Here is a 15512-nt window from a genome sequence, read left to right on the forward strand (position 1 = left end):
ATATTCTACATTCTTCTTGTGTGTGAGTGTGTTGTGTGTGCGTCTTAAAGACACAACACTTTCTTCTATGAAGGATTATTTAGCAGCATTATGGAGGTTAAGATTTCAGATTTGGACCCTGTCTGCTTGTATCTGAGTTCCAATTCTTGCCCCTGTCTAGCTGTGTTACCTTGGGCAAGTTCCTTAAGTTCTCTACACTCCAGTTTTCTCACCTAGAGAGTTGAGAAGATAATAGTACCTATCCCAATTTGTTGTTATGAACATCAAGCAAATATATATATAAATATATATATATATCTCACATATAACAGCACTCAGCAGATGATAGCTTGGGGCGCCTGGGTGGCCTAGTCAGTTACGCGTCCAACTCGATTTCAGCTCAGGTCATGATCTCACGTTTATGAATTTGAGCTCCATGTCGGGCTTTGCACTGGCAGCAAGAAGCCTGCTTGGGATGCTCTCTCTCTCCTCTCTCTCTCTCCTCCCAGCCCTCAAAAAATTTTTTTAAACTTTAAAAAAGAAAAAGAAAAGAAAATGTTAGCTGCTTTTATTTTTATCACGATTCTTGTAAGGGATGTCGTGAGAGGCCCAGTATGTACAACCTGCCTGTTGGGTGATATTCACTGAGATCCTTATCAATGGCCAACTGAATGGAAAGGTGGAAAGGAGGTCGTTAAAACATGACCATGAATTATTTGAAGGGCCATAATCCAGTTCCATTCCTAAATCCCTAATGGTATGTTACACATTGTTTTTTGTTTATTTTTGGTCCAGCCACATGCTCAGCTCACGATCAGTGCTTCTCCCCCAGGCACTGTGTTAGCCTCCATCCTTTATGTAAGCACTTTTACTGTCAGTCTCTTAACTCTGCTGTGTTTTTTAATTGGATCTGCACAGCCCAATAAAGCAAGTCCTACCTCTGAAGGTCAAGACCAAGGCATATAAGGAAGAGGTTGGGAAATGTACTTGGGAGGAGCTGGGCCGAGAGGCTCATGAGAGGAGGCTCCCCATGGGGGCCTGAGAGAGCAGAGACAAACCCCCGTATCTGACTGTGCATGAAAGAGACTCTCTACGTTAGCCTATCAGTCAGGAGTAGCACCCCCAGCCTCAAAAGCATTCTCTTAGGTTTCCGACATGGAGCTAGTGTCCCACGGAGTGATCTGTAAGTGATAGACATTGCCTCCAACTTGGCATTTTGGTTTGTGGATCGTACAAGGGCACGCTCTCCAGTGAGATCTGTCTTGAGAGAATGAGCAGGGAAGGACAGAGTCCCCTGGTTGACTGGCTTCTGAGCAGATGGGGCACAGCATTCCCTGGAAGCCTCCTGGTGCCCCTGCAAATAAATTTCTCAGATGCATATATTTAGGGAAACAATCCATCAATGAAGATGACAAAACCATCTGGCCTGAGGGACTGAAAAAAGAAAAATCCAGAGGTTGTAAAAGTTTACATTCTGATGAAGGGCGTGTGTCTGGGGTTTTATTATAAGGAGTTGATGAGTCTGGTCTGTGGCTTGTTTTCAGGGATTTTTTAACCTGGCTCTGCTAATTGAGGAAGGTGCTAAAATCCCACATCATATTTTGGATTTCTTGGAAATCGACCCAACTCTCCATTCTAATAACATCTCCATTCTTCAGGAACTGTATGAAAGGTGAGTTCAGAGCCCCTTTCATACTGTGGCATCTGGGGGAACCCAACTGGGTGGCGTTTACTTCTGGGTAAAAGTTCACCTTTTATTATGTAATGGCAGTTGTTATTAAAAAAAAAGGGGGAGGGCTCAGGACTTGTTTCGATTAGAGAACATTTGACTGGACCCAAACGATTTCCCTGTTTTAGTGTCTGAGGCATACCATGCAGAATGTGCTTGATCTGAAGTTCAAGTGCTGACCAAGGCTTTCCACGAGAGTGGAAAGAATTAGGTATCCGATTAGACCATGCCTCTATGCAAATAGGGAAGCATTCCAACATCCAGACTTCGGACAGACACTTGGACGGAAGTATTGCTGATGGCTCAGTGCTTCAGGAGCCTCCTTGACCCATTAGCTTTAATTAAGGAGAGGACTCCTCTTTTTCTGAGATTTCTGCCCAGATCCTGGAATTTTAGGACAGGCCCAAACCCTTTAGAACTGCCTGCATTTCTTTGTCTTGCATCTCAGGGGTGCCTATTTGCCCAAAGCAGGGGGTGGGTGTGAGGATCTGACCATGCGGGTCCTAAGTACTGCCACCAAAGTTTGCCAATACATCGGATGCCCCGTGCTTTTTGTCCTGCAGGTGCTGGAGCCAAAGTAGTGAGGAGTCCTTCAGCCCCTGTTCCCTGGCCTGGCTTTACCTTCACCTGAGGCTCATCTGGGGTGCCGCCCTGCACTCCGCCCTGGTAAGCGCCATCTACCTGCCCCCCTCCCCCACGTGGGTCCCTGCCTTTTGTCAGTCATCTGATTCATGCTTTGGATTTTGCAGATCTACTTTCTGGGAACCTTCTTGCTGTCTGTATTGATCGCCTGGACTGTGCAGTATTTCCAGTCTGTTTCAGGTAAAGATTTATAAGAAGCCAGAGCAATATAAAAACGTAGGGATTCTTTTTACCTACCAAAAAGACGACACTCTTCTCCTCATGCCCTTGGTGATGCTATTTCCTTTCATTAGGCTGGTTATTCACAAGGTAGACGTTCTCTCCTAGGGTTATACTGTAATCTGTGAGTGATGGAAGGTCCCCATTATTGTTATATTTGTCAAAGTAAGCAAGGATTTTTTTAAATACGAAGCTCAAGATACTGAACTAAAATGGCTTCTCCCATTGAAAATACATCCACTGTAGATATTCTGCCTCTGTTGCCTTAAACGCAGATCTGAAGCCCCCTCCAGTATGAATTCTTCCTATTTACCCCAGTCAAAGAATCCAGTGCGTGGGGTGATAAATACTCATGGTGAATAAAAATACCCAGCCACATGGATTGAGAAGGAGGGGGCCGAAGAGGAATATGAAGTGAGCGTTTAGGTTAGCGTGATTTCCACTGGTCACTTATTTTTCTGAGCTGGCGTAGGGCTGTAGTTAAAGAGATGGACACCGCCATGGCGTCTCTTTGGGCTTGGAGTCCAGGCTTGGCTACTCATTAGCTCTGTGACTTATGGTGACTTAGTTCACCTTCCTGATCTCCCAATTTCTCAACAATAAAATTAGGTTATAATAGTAGCGACTTCCCAGGGATGTTAGAAGGGTTCAGTGGAAAAAAATACACATGACACTTTCCAAAATGACTACTGTAGTTCATCTTAGCTATTATATTTATCTGGTATGTAAAAACCCTCTCGGTAAATGTGAGCTATTACATTTATCTGCCCTCTCAAACCATAAGAGGAGTCAGAGGCAGGCTTTTGGGCATCATTTAGGACATCGCACACTTAGTAGGTGCCCAAATTCGCAAACATCCGACAGTGGAGAATTATAATGTCCCACCATCTTGGATGACCGAAGAAGCACATAATGTCTCATGAAGACCAAGAGGGACATTTACAAATGGATAAATTAGGACAGGACATGGCATTAGAACATTTGAGCATTTGCTCAGCCATTATGCATGTAGCACATAATGAAGAGCGAAAGGAGTACATTCCAGCACAGTTTCGACGGTGGCAAGGAAGTCACTGTCACGAAAGGCTACTGCAGAATCACTTTCCTCTGATTTACCTGAGGAGGTTAACAAGAAGCCATCAAAAGCCCATCCAGATTTGATGCCCCGTTGTATGCCGGCTTATAAATTTTCCTCATGCAAATTCTGTCCCGTCCCTAAATTTGTTGCCAGGTAGGGCACATTTATTTTGCATCTTGTCAGTGTTTTCCATTTCAAATTATCTTTGTCAGTTTTACTCTATAGAAATATTGTTATGATTATTACAAATGCAATTCCGTTAGAGGAGCTGAAAATTGTCTTTATGATTTTATGCCAGCTGGTAGACATGAAAATTCATGGGCTGGTGGAATTGCTTTTATCAGAAGTTGTCTCTTTTTCCTGTCTTCCTGTCTTCATTATTAGTCTCTCCACATTCTCACCTCTCTGTCCCTCCTGCCCTTTGGTATTTTTTCCCCTTTGCTATGTATCCTTTGCTCTTTTGCACATGTTCCTCCATTTATTTGCAAACTCTTTCACTTTCTTTGCATACTTCCCTCCCTGTTGCTGGTCTTGGACAAGTCTGGATGGACTCTTAAAGTTAATTTAATTCTATGCCCTTCATTTGGCAGATGAGGAGATTGAAGCCAAAGAGATGAGTGTTCTGCCCCAAATCACAAAATAAAGTCCAAGAAAGGACAGACGGCAGAAGGATTTCACACTTTTTCCGACTCTTGATACAGTTGACCCATCAGCAATGGGGGGCGGGGGGGGGCTGGTTAGGGACCCCGACCCTACCCTGAACTGATATTCTGCAGATAGCTTTGACTCCCCCAAAACTTCACTACTGCCTGCTGTTGGCCAGAAGCCTTATCAATAACATAGCCAATTAACACATATGTTATATGTTATATATATGATATGCTGTATTCTTACATTAAAGTAAGAGAAAAGAAATTGTTATTCAGAAGATCATAAGGAAAAGAGAGGACAGTCATGGTGCTGTAGTGTAGTTATTTAAAACTAGCTTGTGTAAGTGGATCTACACAGTACAAACCTGTGCTATTCAAGGGTCAACGGTGTTGTAAAACAGTGGCTACCATTGTGTCTCTGACCTATTGTTGCCTTATATAAAAAATATTTTGTAGCACCTTTTTTGGTTCCCTGAAATGAATGATAATTAACCTGTCTATACACATATTTTTAAAAATAATACCCCATAGCAATATAAAGGAGAAATAAAAAGAAACCAATTAGAATGAAATGATACATATTTCAGTGTGTAAACTCGAGCCCCATACTTTATTGTAATGTGCACATGAATCACTCAGGGGTCTTGTTTAACATAGATTCTGAGTCAGTAGGTCCAGGAGTAGGATTCCACATTTCTAACAAGATTTCAGGGGTGTCCATGCTCTTGTTCCATGGACCACACTTTGAGGAGTAAGGCCCTAGTAGTTAAAAAAAAAAAAAAGCAGCCACATATTTCCAAAATGTGCCCCAAGTAGTACCTACTAGCCCGGTTAGAACTAGTGTTAATAGTTAAAATATGTAGTAAATTTTTTCATTAAAAAAAAAATTTAACATTGATTTATTTTTGAGAGACAGAGAGAGACAAAGCATGAATGGGGGAGGGGCAGAGAGAGAGACGCAAAGAATCCAAAGCAGGCTCCAGGCTCCGAGCTGTCAGCACAGAGCCCGATGCGGGGCACAAACCCATGAACCATGAGCTCATGACCTGAGCCGAAGTCGGATGCTCAATCGACTGAGCCACCCAGACATTCCCATTTTCCTATTTTTAAAGTCCTTGGCATACGGGCAAATTTGTCAGTAACTTTGAAATAGGAAGGTGCTCTGTCAGTGATTAGGCAGTGGTGTAGGGGACGAATTGGCACACAGGGGCAGGGGGAGAAGACTGCTCAGAGGACAAATCTGTCTCCCCAGTGACCCAGGGCTGGAGGTCCCATGACCTAACCCGTGGGAAGGGGGCACCCTCCCGCAGAGGCTGGTAGCCGTGGTGTGGCAAAGCAGGCACAGGAGTGAGGCCTGGGCACTGACTGACAGTGAGGAACGACCAGATTCGGAAGTCAGGAGCCTCCCTGAAGTAGCCTTGTGTAAGGATTGTGCTGTAAGTTAGGGATCTTTGTCATTTCGTGATTTGCATTTTTCCAGTTAGTTGTTTCTAAACATTAGTGATTTATAGTCAAACTTTTAAATTGAGCTGTCCATCCATTTTGCTTTCAGCTCCAACTACCTTCATTTTCCTCCTGAGTTTATGTGCTCTATGATATATAGTCCACACTCTGCCGCGTTTGCCACACTAAATTGTCCGGTGTTGGGAAGGTTAGCAGTGTGGGACAGTAGCTAACAGCACTGGTTCCTGAGTCATGCGCTCAGATTCTGGCCCTGCCACTGACTTGTGTGACCTTGGGCAAGGGAGGGAGCCCATGTGTGCCTCAGTTTCCCTTTCTGTAAAATAGCAGAAATACGGTACACGCACCTCCTGTTGTAGTTGAGGGAAGCCAACAACCAGATCACATGATGTAAAGTGCTTAGAACTGAACAAATGGTAGCTCCCTGAGGAGTAATATCCTCGGGGATTCCACGCTCAATCCGAGCCTGACATCAGGTAGCACCTGCACTTTACACGTCGTTGCTTATCTCAGTAACAGACACAATTCCCAGAGCCTAGTGGGTTTTTCTACATTGTTAGACTCTTTCTCAAACACGGAACTCTTTTTTAAAGTATCTAAAAGATATTGGCCAGGGTATCAAGAGAACCAAAACATGAAAAATATTGCGCGTCTCGTTTCCTTGAACTTGATTTTGCCTTCTAGCTTGGGTTCTACGAAGTGGCTCAGTCTTTCTTGAGAGCAGTGCCTCCCAGGGTAGTGCAAGGGTCCCTGGGTCTTGGTCCACTCAGACCAAGTGTCCTCAGTCCACTCAGACTGACTGTCGCCAGTCTGATGGCTGAACACACACTGTCCTGCGCCTACTCTGTCTCTCCAAGTTCATTGGCTTTGCAGCTTCTGGTCACCTAGGGGTCCTGCTGGCTTTGCCAAGCTGAGTGTTCTTCACTTTTTTTCTCCCCGGTCTTGCTTTCTGAGATTGCTGAAGGGGCAAGGGGAGGGCTTAGCAGCCAGTACAAGCCGGGCTCAGCCACTTTCCCAGGTTCCAGCCCCTCCTTTCCCCGCCTCCCTGCATCTCTGAAGCCTCTCCCCTGTCAGGGACGCCAAGCATAATTGCCTTAATGGACTCATGCTTTTGAAAAAACAAAACAAAAAAATCCCCAAGCAAAGTATGTCTAGAGCCATTTCCATTTCTGCTCAGCTAGCGGTCCCCCCTGAGACCAGAGAAAGCATGGAGGCTGGCTGGCTGCCAGAAGCAAAGTGAGGAGAAGACAGAGGGGCAAAATGGAAGGGACCGTTTCGGAGAATCCTGCCTTTCCAGTGTTACCGTGAACTTCATGTCCCAGTAGAATGCACAGTGTAGAGCAAGACGTGCAGAAAAACACCAGCTCCCAGGTGTGACAGGCTAACCTCTCACCTCAGTGTCATTCTATTCCAGACGAGATTGGGCGTGTTCAGGGTGGTATGGCCGTAGACAGTGTCATTCTATTCCAAACATTCAGAATTCAAACCAACGCCTTCTTGCTGCCTACATGGTCAGCCCAGTGGTCTTTGAAGAAAGAGTAAGATGATGTGAACGAGATTAAGTAAACCATTTCTACTCTTCTCCTGTACTCTACATTTTCAGTTAATGAGGTTGCTACTAAAACTACAGTGAAATGTCACAAAGCAGTGCTCACGGAAAAACTAGTAGCCTTAAAGTCAGAGCGATTTAATGGTGAGAATTCCCTTTTCTTCGATCTCATTACCCTTGGTGCTGATCTAGTAGCTTTACTCATAACAAATGTTTAAATGACATGAATCTTATACTTGTCCCGGGCCTCGCTGGATCTGGACACCCAGGTGAAATAGGCTATATCTTATTCATAGCATAGGATTTCCAGGGTTTGCCTGTCCCCACCTGTTCTTCCCCTCCCCCCCCCATCTTTGCAAACTTTATTTACTATCTCAGGACTGACCCAATATATTTTCTCAGATTCTTCTTTCTTTTATGTTCCCAGCTGGTCAGCCGGCAAGGAGACATTTTTCTTACAATGGCCCACAATAGGGGCCGGCTCATTTTTTTTTATAAAGGCCAAATAATAAGCACTTGGAGCTCTGAGAGCCATCTCAACTACTCAACTTTCATTGTAGCGCCAAGGCAGCCATTGACAATACATGAACACAAATGGGTATGGCCGTTTCCAATAAAATTTTATTGTGGACATGAAAATTTGAATCTCCTATGTTTTTCACATGTCATGAAATATTACTCCTCTCTTGATTTTTGCTCAACAGCTGAAAATTGTAAAAACCATCCTTAGACTGCAAGCCATATGAAAACAGGCAGTGAGCCCCTTTGTCCTGTGGGCTACCATGTACCAACCCCTGTTCTACACCGCTCAAGGGCCGGCTTTTGGTTATTCTCACTAATGTATAGAACATGGTCCTCCAAGCAGCAAGTAATACACAAATCATTTCTATTTGGCTCTGAAATAGTCTCTGTAATATTTGAAACAGCACACTGACTTTCCTGGTTACCTTGATTCCAGTCTGGTAATCAAATTAGCACACAATTCAGGTGAGCAGACACAAAGAGGCCACTTTAAAATTATGATGGGCTGGTGGGGGGGCTTGTCCAGTGATTGCAAACCCCTGATGGAAGGGGGGGGGGTTCTCACGTGGATAATGACAAATTTACTGTAGAAACATCGAAGATTTTTATTATGCTCTTACGAGAAGATTCAAAGTGTGCTGATGCTAATTATGCATTCCTTTCACATTTACACACTGGCACTTTTTTGTTTTAATCAGAAAACTGATTGGGATTTATCTTGTTACCATGGTGATTTAAACATTTATCCCCCCAGAGCTTGAAAAGGAAAAAAATGCATGCTTTAGTACTTTGTGAACTTCCTCAGAGATCATCAGAAAGATAAATCTCCGGGTTTAAGGGAGTTTGGGACACTATCTGATCCAAGCCCTTCAATTCACAGATGAGGAAACTGAGGCCTATGAGATTCAGCATTTTAGGACTAAATTAGCTGCCACTCAGTACCTATGCTAAAGTCACCTGTTAATGACAGATAAATGAGACTTGCTCAGGCCAGGTCCCCTGACTCCAGCGAATGGTCTGCACCGTGTTGCTGGGCCTCATGTTCGCAGCTCTGGTTAGATCATCTACTAGAGTTTCGGCTTTAACTTAGAAATGTCACATCATTATCCAATGTCCTGGGTCCTCCCCACCTCATGGACCACCACCACTGTCCTGTTCTTTCAAAACTGTCTCTGGATTCACAAGACCTTCTAGAGGTGTTGGGAAGGATCCCTAGGGGAATTCCTTTCCATATGCAGAAAAGCCAGAGGGTTTGGCGCCCGTTCCTAAAGTTTGCAGAATGGCCTCTTTGAGGTAAAGCTCTTGATGAGTTTATCTAGAAGTCAGACTGTCAGTGTAGTGGCATCTTCCTAAAGTTGAAACATTTTCGGATGGACACAGGGAACTCTAAATATGGTCCCACCTACTGAAAATTGTTTAAGACTCCAGGATTGCTGAGCTTGATGAAGATCACTACTTAAAGACAAGCTAGCAGTTTGCACAAATGATGGCCACTGTATTAGCCATATGTCCCACATGCCTGCACACCACTACCCCCATATCACAGATGAAGAAACCACTGCTCAGAGAGGCTGTTTAACCAGCCCAAATCACTCATCTGGTAAATGTCAGAGTCGTGTGACTCCTGGTCTTTCTGGCTTCAAAGTTTCTGCTGTTTTCATAGGCTCCCGGGGAGGGAGCCTAGGAACAAATGCACCAACTCTCATCAGTCCTGTAAGACATGTCCCTGAAAGCAATCAATCTTAAAAACACATTTTGAGCATACAACAGGTATGCTATCACGAGCATTTATAGCTAGCATTTGTTGAATACCTCTGAGTGCCAGACCCTGGCTGGGCACGTTATATACACTAACTCATTTAATCTTACACCAACTAAGCGTAGTATAGGTCCTTTTACTTTCCCCATTTCTTAGAGGCAGAAGGTGAGTAGGCGATTTGCCCAACTGATAAAGGAGAGTGCCAGAGCGGCCAGTGGCCAGAGCCCGCAATCTTAGTAACCCGGAGACCTCGCAGCCCCAGTACATAAAGCCACGTGTGCCAGCCTCAGCACCACTGATATGCGGAGCCGGATCATTCTTTGTTGTAGGCAGCCGTAGGCAGCCGGTCCCATGCATAGCAGGACGCCTGCATCCTCTGCCCGCGATCTACCGGGAGCGGCCTGCCCTCCGGTCGTGACGGCCAGAAACATTTACTGACATAACCAACTGTCCTCTGGGAATCACAAACTGCCCTATGTGAGGGGTGACTGGGTGGCTGTCTGTTAAGCATTCATCTGTTGATTTAGGCTCAGGTCATGATCTCACAGTTGTGAGATCAAGCCCCGTGTCAGGCTCCGCGATACCAGTTTGGGATTCTCTCTCTCTCTCTCTCTGAAAAATAAACAAACTTAAAAAAAATTGCCCTATTTGAAAAGCACTGACATGAAGTACAAAACTTCATAAGCTTCCCTAATCTTTATGGTGGTTTAGCCTTCTTACAAAAGATAGGTTGATAAATAATTAAACCGAGTAATTATGATTTCCAAAACTTACGCACATTTTATCTAAGTAACATAATTTAAACCAAATATGGTACATCATCCAACTGGAATAAGAACACGAATAAAATAAACACTCCTTTCTGATCGCCTGGTATAATTCATAGCTTGCATTGCATCAACACCATGAAATATAAAAAGAGAGAGAGATGACCACAGGAAACATAGAGAGGGTTGTTCTTTCTCTCTCTCTCTCTTTTTTTCTTTCTCTCTCTCTCTCTCTCTTTCTCTTTCTTCATCTTTTTTAATTAAAATATTTGCTTGGAAGTCACAGCATAAACGCAGAACTTCACATCCCAGGATGTCAGAACTGGGCAGAGATCTTTGCACATCTTACCCCAATCCGCCATGTCATAGAAGAGGACACCAAAGTCGGAGGAACTTAGACAATGGGTATAAAGTTACTCATCTAGTTAGTGTCAGGGCCACTGGACTAGAAGCACCTTTCCTGGCGTGCTAAGGTCCAGGTGTGGCTGTGTGTCCTGCATGCACTGGTTTGAACGTTCAGCACCTGTCGTCCATGTGTCTCTGCAGCCACCGGCTCCAGCCCCACACCGGCCTGGACCTCCTCAGACCCCACGGCTCCGTCCGCAAGTCCAGCTGTGACTCCAGCAGCAGATGCCTCCGCTCAGGACCAGCCCCCGGGCACTAACAACGCAGAGCCTTGAGCATGAACTGTGCGCTCTAGGTCTCTTCGGATGAGACACAGTCCTTCCAACAGCTGGTATTGGAAAGCTGGGGCGAGGGCATTATACTGATAAACACCTTATGTACATGTCTTGTCAAGTGGATGCGAATTTTGCACTTGGTGTCTTTTTATTATTATTTTTTTAAATCAAATTATGAGGAAGTACCCAGAGCAGGCAGTGGCTAAACCAAAGGCGATCAGACAGATTCAGGGAACCTCCTGATTACCAGGGCCTGTTGGGGAGGTTAATTGGGTCCCTGCAGACGTGTGTATGGGGAGTCATAGTTTGCCCTGTGACATTTCTGAATCCTTATACACTGAGATGCATTTTAAAAATCTTAGCCCCTTGTTCATTCCCTTTTATTAAAGAGTGGAAAATTGTGACTTCTCTAGCAGTTAGAAATATTTCGGTATGTGTGTTTGCCACAGTCCTACTCCTCAAAGTCCAAAAGATGGGTTTCAATTTGACTTCCGAGACCAGCAGTTCTAAGGTATCTTGAAATAAATAGGTTATGGCTGGAAATGCAGGGAAGGCGATGGCTTTGTAAATGGGTTTACATTTTTCTCCTTGGATTTTTCTAGGGTCGTGCTTCCAAATCATTTAATGACATTGTTGGATCTCGTTTACTTTTCAATCAAATCCATAAAATAACATTTAGAAAATTCTTAGTACTTAACTGTAGTCTTCTCCATGAATTACCCATTAGAATAGACTAGCAGCAGTGGGATATGCAGGAAATAATTCTTTAGCTCATAGTTCCATCCCTACCCCTGTGCCTGCCTGAGTTTGTGTGTGTGTGTGTGTGTGTGTGTGTGTGTGTGTGTGTGTGTGTATGAGAGAGAGAGAGAGAAGAGAGGGGAAGAGCGAGAGCAGACTGTCTGTACACTGTATGCTGCTAAGGTAGTAAATAAATCAGTAATGCAATATTGTGGGTCCAAACTACTCTTTGCACTACTTTATTTATAGTAGTAAATAAAGATTATTTTTCTACCGTTGACTTCTGGGAAATGGCTTTTCTCCCCCTTCTTTTTCGTCGTTACTGTTGTCCTCATACAAAGTCCTAAGGTTCGTGCATTCTTCCCCAGGAGGAAAAAAAAAAAGGAAGAGTCCTCCTTATGAGAGGGATTATTTCTGGTAACCCGGGAATATTTACAGACGTAAAGGTGGAAGGAGACTCTTCTCCAGGGATCCCATGTCCAGAGTTTGGTCCCTGTGATACTTGTGTGGTACCAAACATTGTTTTAGGGCTTCTGAGTACTCTGGGACTAGATTTATATCCGTTCTGGGTGACGTCTGCAGTCCGTGCTCTTTCTCCCATGTGTACTGTGTAGAATGCTCTTGTTTTATCAAAGGTTGACTTTCCTGTTTGTGAGAGAGCCGGACTTCAGAATCCGACAGCCCTGGATTCAAAGTCTGGCTCTATACCTTACCAGTTCAATAACCTTGGATGAGGCATTAACCCTGTCTGAGTCTTGGATTACTGCTTTGTAAAGTAAGGGTCATAAAATCCACCTCTTGGGCTTTTCATATGGCTTATATGACATAGGGTAAGTAACCCCCTGCCCCCCAAGACAGTGCCCTGGACATGGTTGATTGTTATTTTTACTACAAAGAGAAGTCTGAGGAGCCCCTGGCTGGCTCAGTCCATAGAGCATGAGACTCTTGAGCTCAGGGTTGTAAGTTCAAACCCCTCATTGGATGTAGAGATTACTTAAAAATAAAATCTTTTAAAAAAAAGAAAGAGAGAGAGAGAAGGCTGGGCATCCAGAAACCAGATAAAGGGCTCTTTGCTCTACTGGAATCCTCTCTCCATGGCAAACACACTCACTCCTGAGTTGCTGGGATCATAAGACTGCTGATAGCTTACAGCTACATCTCTCACTGGGAACTGCCATCAGCTTTAGGGACCAGCCCAAGGTGATGTCCTTGCAAGAGCACCCCATGGCCAATGACTGGTTGATATAGGGCAGGCTTTCTCAACCTCCCAAACATTTGGGACCAGGTGGCTCTTTGTTGTAGGGGCTGCCTTGTGCAGGATATTTAGCAACAGTGTCCCTACCCCAGGGGTCTCTACCCACTAGATTTCAGTAGTGCACACACCCCCTATCCCACCACACACCACACGCACGTGTGCACACACACACACACACACACACACACACACACACACACATCCCCCAATTGTGACAGCCAAAAAAATATTTCCAGACACCAAATGTTTTCTCAGTGGTGGGGAGGGAAGTCACCTCCTGCCACCCTTCACCTTGGAAATGACCAATGTAGGAAAAAAGCCTTCTTGCCTCAATTTGGAACAGCCCTGAAGGGTGCTCCCAGCTCCAGAATGCCAGCGTGGTGGCAACTTCACTATAGTTCAAAATTTCTCTCTGCCCAATTCTGCCTTCCTTGTCTGTGTAGCATTTCCTGACACTGGCCCCATAAAATTTCACATGCCATCCTGCACCTCAGAGTCTGTTTCCAAGGAACACAGCTGTATTAGTCTGCTAGTGCAGCCATAACAAAGTATCACAGGCTAAGGGGCTTAAACAACACAAATGTATTGCCTCACAGTTTTAAAGCCTCATCCAGGTCCAAGATCCAGGTGTCAGCAAGGCTGTTGTCTTCTGTGGCCTCTCTTCTTAGCTTCTAGATGGCACAGCCTTCCCTCCATGTGTGTCTGTGTCTTCATCTCTTCCTCTTATAAGGACACCAGTCACACTGGATCAGAGCTCACCATAATGACCTCATTTACCACTGTGATCTCTGTAAAGGCCCCATCTCTGAACACAATCACATTCTGAGATAACTGGGCGTTAAGACTTCATATTGAGAATGTTGAGAAGACATAATTCAGCCCATGACGTAACCTGAGACTCCATGGGAAGCTGCTTCAGTTCCAAAACATGGATTCATGGGAGCCATCCTGATTGGAGACAGTTGTCCAAACACAGTCATCTCCAGGTAATGGAAAGGGTTGGAGTCGTTCCAGTACCAAACTACTTCAGGGGAAGCTGGTAGGCAGGTCACACATCAATTCATGTCCCAGCGTAGGCCCCTGTTCTCATGGGGGTTCTTAGGCTGTATGATCAGAGCCCAACCCACACCTTCTCAAGCCTTGACCTCCCTCTTCTCTACTCAAACTGTAAATTCAATTCCTATGAGGCTAGCGTCCAAGCTCACTGGAACATAACCTTGCATAGTGAAGTCAGCATGGGTGGGGATGGGGGGAAGGAGCATGTATTTAATTCCTTTTCTATTGCCCCCTCCCTTTGAGACATCAGAGCATGTAGACCCATTAATTGTGAAACAAATCTAGCACACAGATGGTTTCTTTGGCCCATCCAATATTTTTTAAAGTTTGAAGTATTTCCTAACATCTTAAAATCAAGTATATGGGGCTCATCCTAATAAAATCTGAAGATGGAAAAAGTAGCTTTCATTCCTACATGACAAGAATGACCTGAAACTAAGGAGGTCTGCTTTTAGATAGAGCTTGTGCCTTCTGGTTTACTTCAGTCCCCACCATTCCCTGTTGATATACACCGAGCCCACCTAGGCATTTGAGTTTACAAGCTATGCTTTGTGCTTCCTTCTATTTATTCTTAGTGACCGCATTTTGGCAAATCGGAGATAGATGCCCAGAGTCATCTACTGCATAATCATTGTCAAGCCTCTGTTACCTGGAGACGTGGTGGTCTTTCTTTCCACTCTTTGGTAGAGAAAGATGACAAGTTATGACTCATTTGAAGTCCCAACAAAGTGTCTTAAAAAATTGTAGGATAATGTCAATTTAAAAAAAGCAATAGTGTTTTCCTATACCAGCAAATAAAATATGTAAATAATTAAAATATTAAATAATATCCTTTACAACAGCAACACAATTTTAAAATGTCCAGTAATACTTTCCCTCTCAAAAATGAATAAACATTAAAAACTTAAAAAAAATTGGTTGGTTAAGCAGTCAACTTCGGATCAGGTCATGATCCTGCGTTTTCTGAGTTCAAGCCCCAATTAGGGCTCTGTGCTGACAGCTCAGAGCCTGGAACCTGGTTCAGATTCTGTGTGTGTGTGTCTCTCTCTCTCTGCCTCTCCCCCACTATCTCTCTCTGTGTGTCTCTTTCAAAAATGAATAAACATAAAGAAAAAATTTTAAATGTCCAGTAATTAACTCAACAGTAAATTCACTAGATCTTTACAAATAAAGTTTTTTAAGTGTATTTCTTTATTTTGAAAGAGAGAGAGGCCAGGGGAGGGGCAGAGGGAGAGAGAGAGAATCCCAAGTAGGCTCTGCATCATCAGCACAGAGCCTGATGCAGGGCTCAAATTCACAAATTGTGAGATAATGACCTGAGCTGAAGTCAAGAGTCAGATGCTCAACCAGGCAAGCCACCCAGGCACCCCTAAAAAAATTTAAAGTATATAAAAGAGGTTATAAACAGAGTAGGCTGAATGTCCATCA

General features: G+C 44.2%; 1 protein-coding gene across 1 annotated transcript in view; it reads left to right on the top strand.

Moving 5' to 3' along the window:
• SEL1L3 (SEL1L family member 3) overlaps positions 1-12053 on the top strand; it is a 99972-nt gene extending 87919 nt beyond the window's left edge. Inside the window, exons 21-24 of the mRNA XM_029947925.1 lie at positions 1524-1651; positions 2272-2374; positions 2458-2530; positions 10902-12053. Of these exons, the coding sequence (XP_029803785.1) occupies positions 1524-1651; positions 2272-2374; positions 2458-2530; positions 10902-11035 (438 nt within the window). The 3' untranslated portion in view covers positions 11036-12053. The remainder of the gene's footprint in view (positions 1-1523; positions 1652-2271; positions 2375-2457; positions 2531-10901) is intronic.
• Positions 12054-15512: the final 3459 nt, after the last annotated feature.

This window comes from Suricata suricatta, chromosome 1 (genome assembly GCF_006229205.1).
Source record: "Suricata suricatta isolate VVHF042 chromosome 1, meerkat_22Aug2017_6uvM2_HiC, whole genome shotgun sequence".
NCBI classification, from domain to species: domain Eukaryota; kingdom Metazoa; phylum Chordata; class Mammalia; order Carnivora; family Herpestidae; genus Suricata; species Suricata suricatta.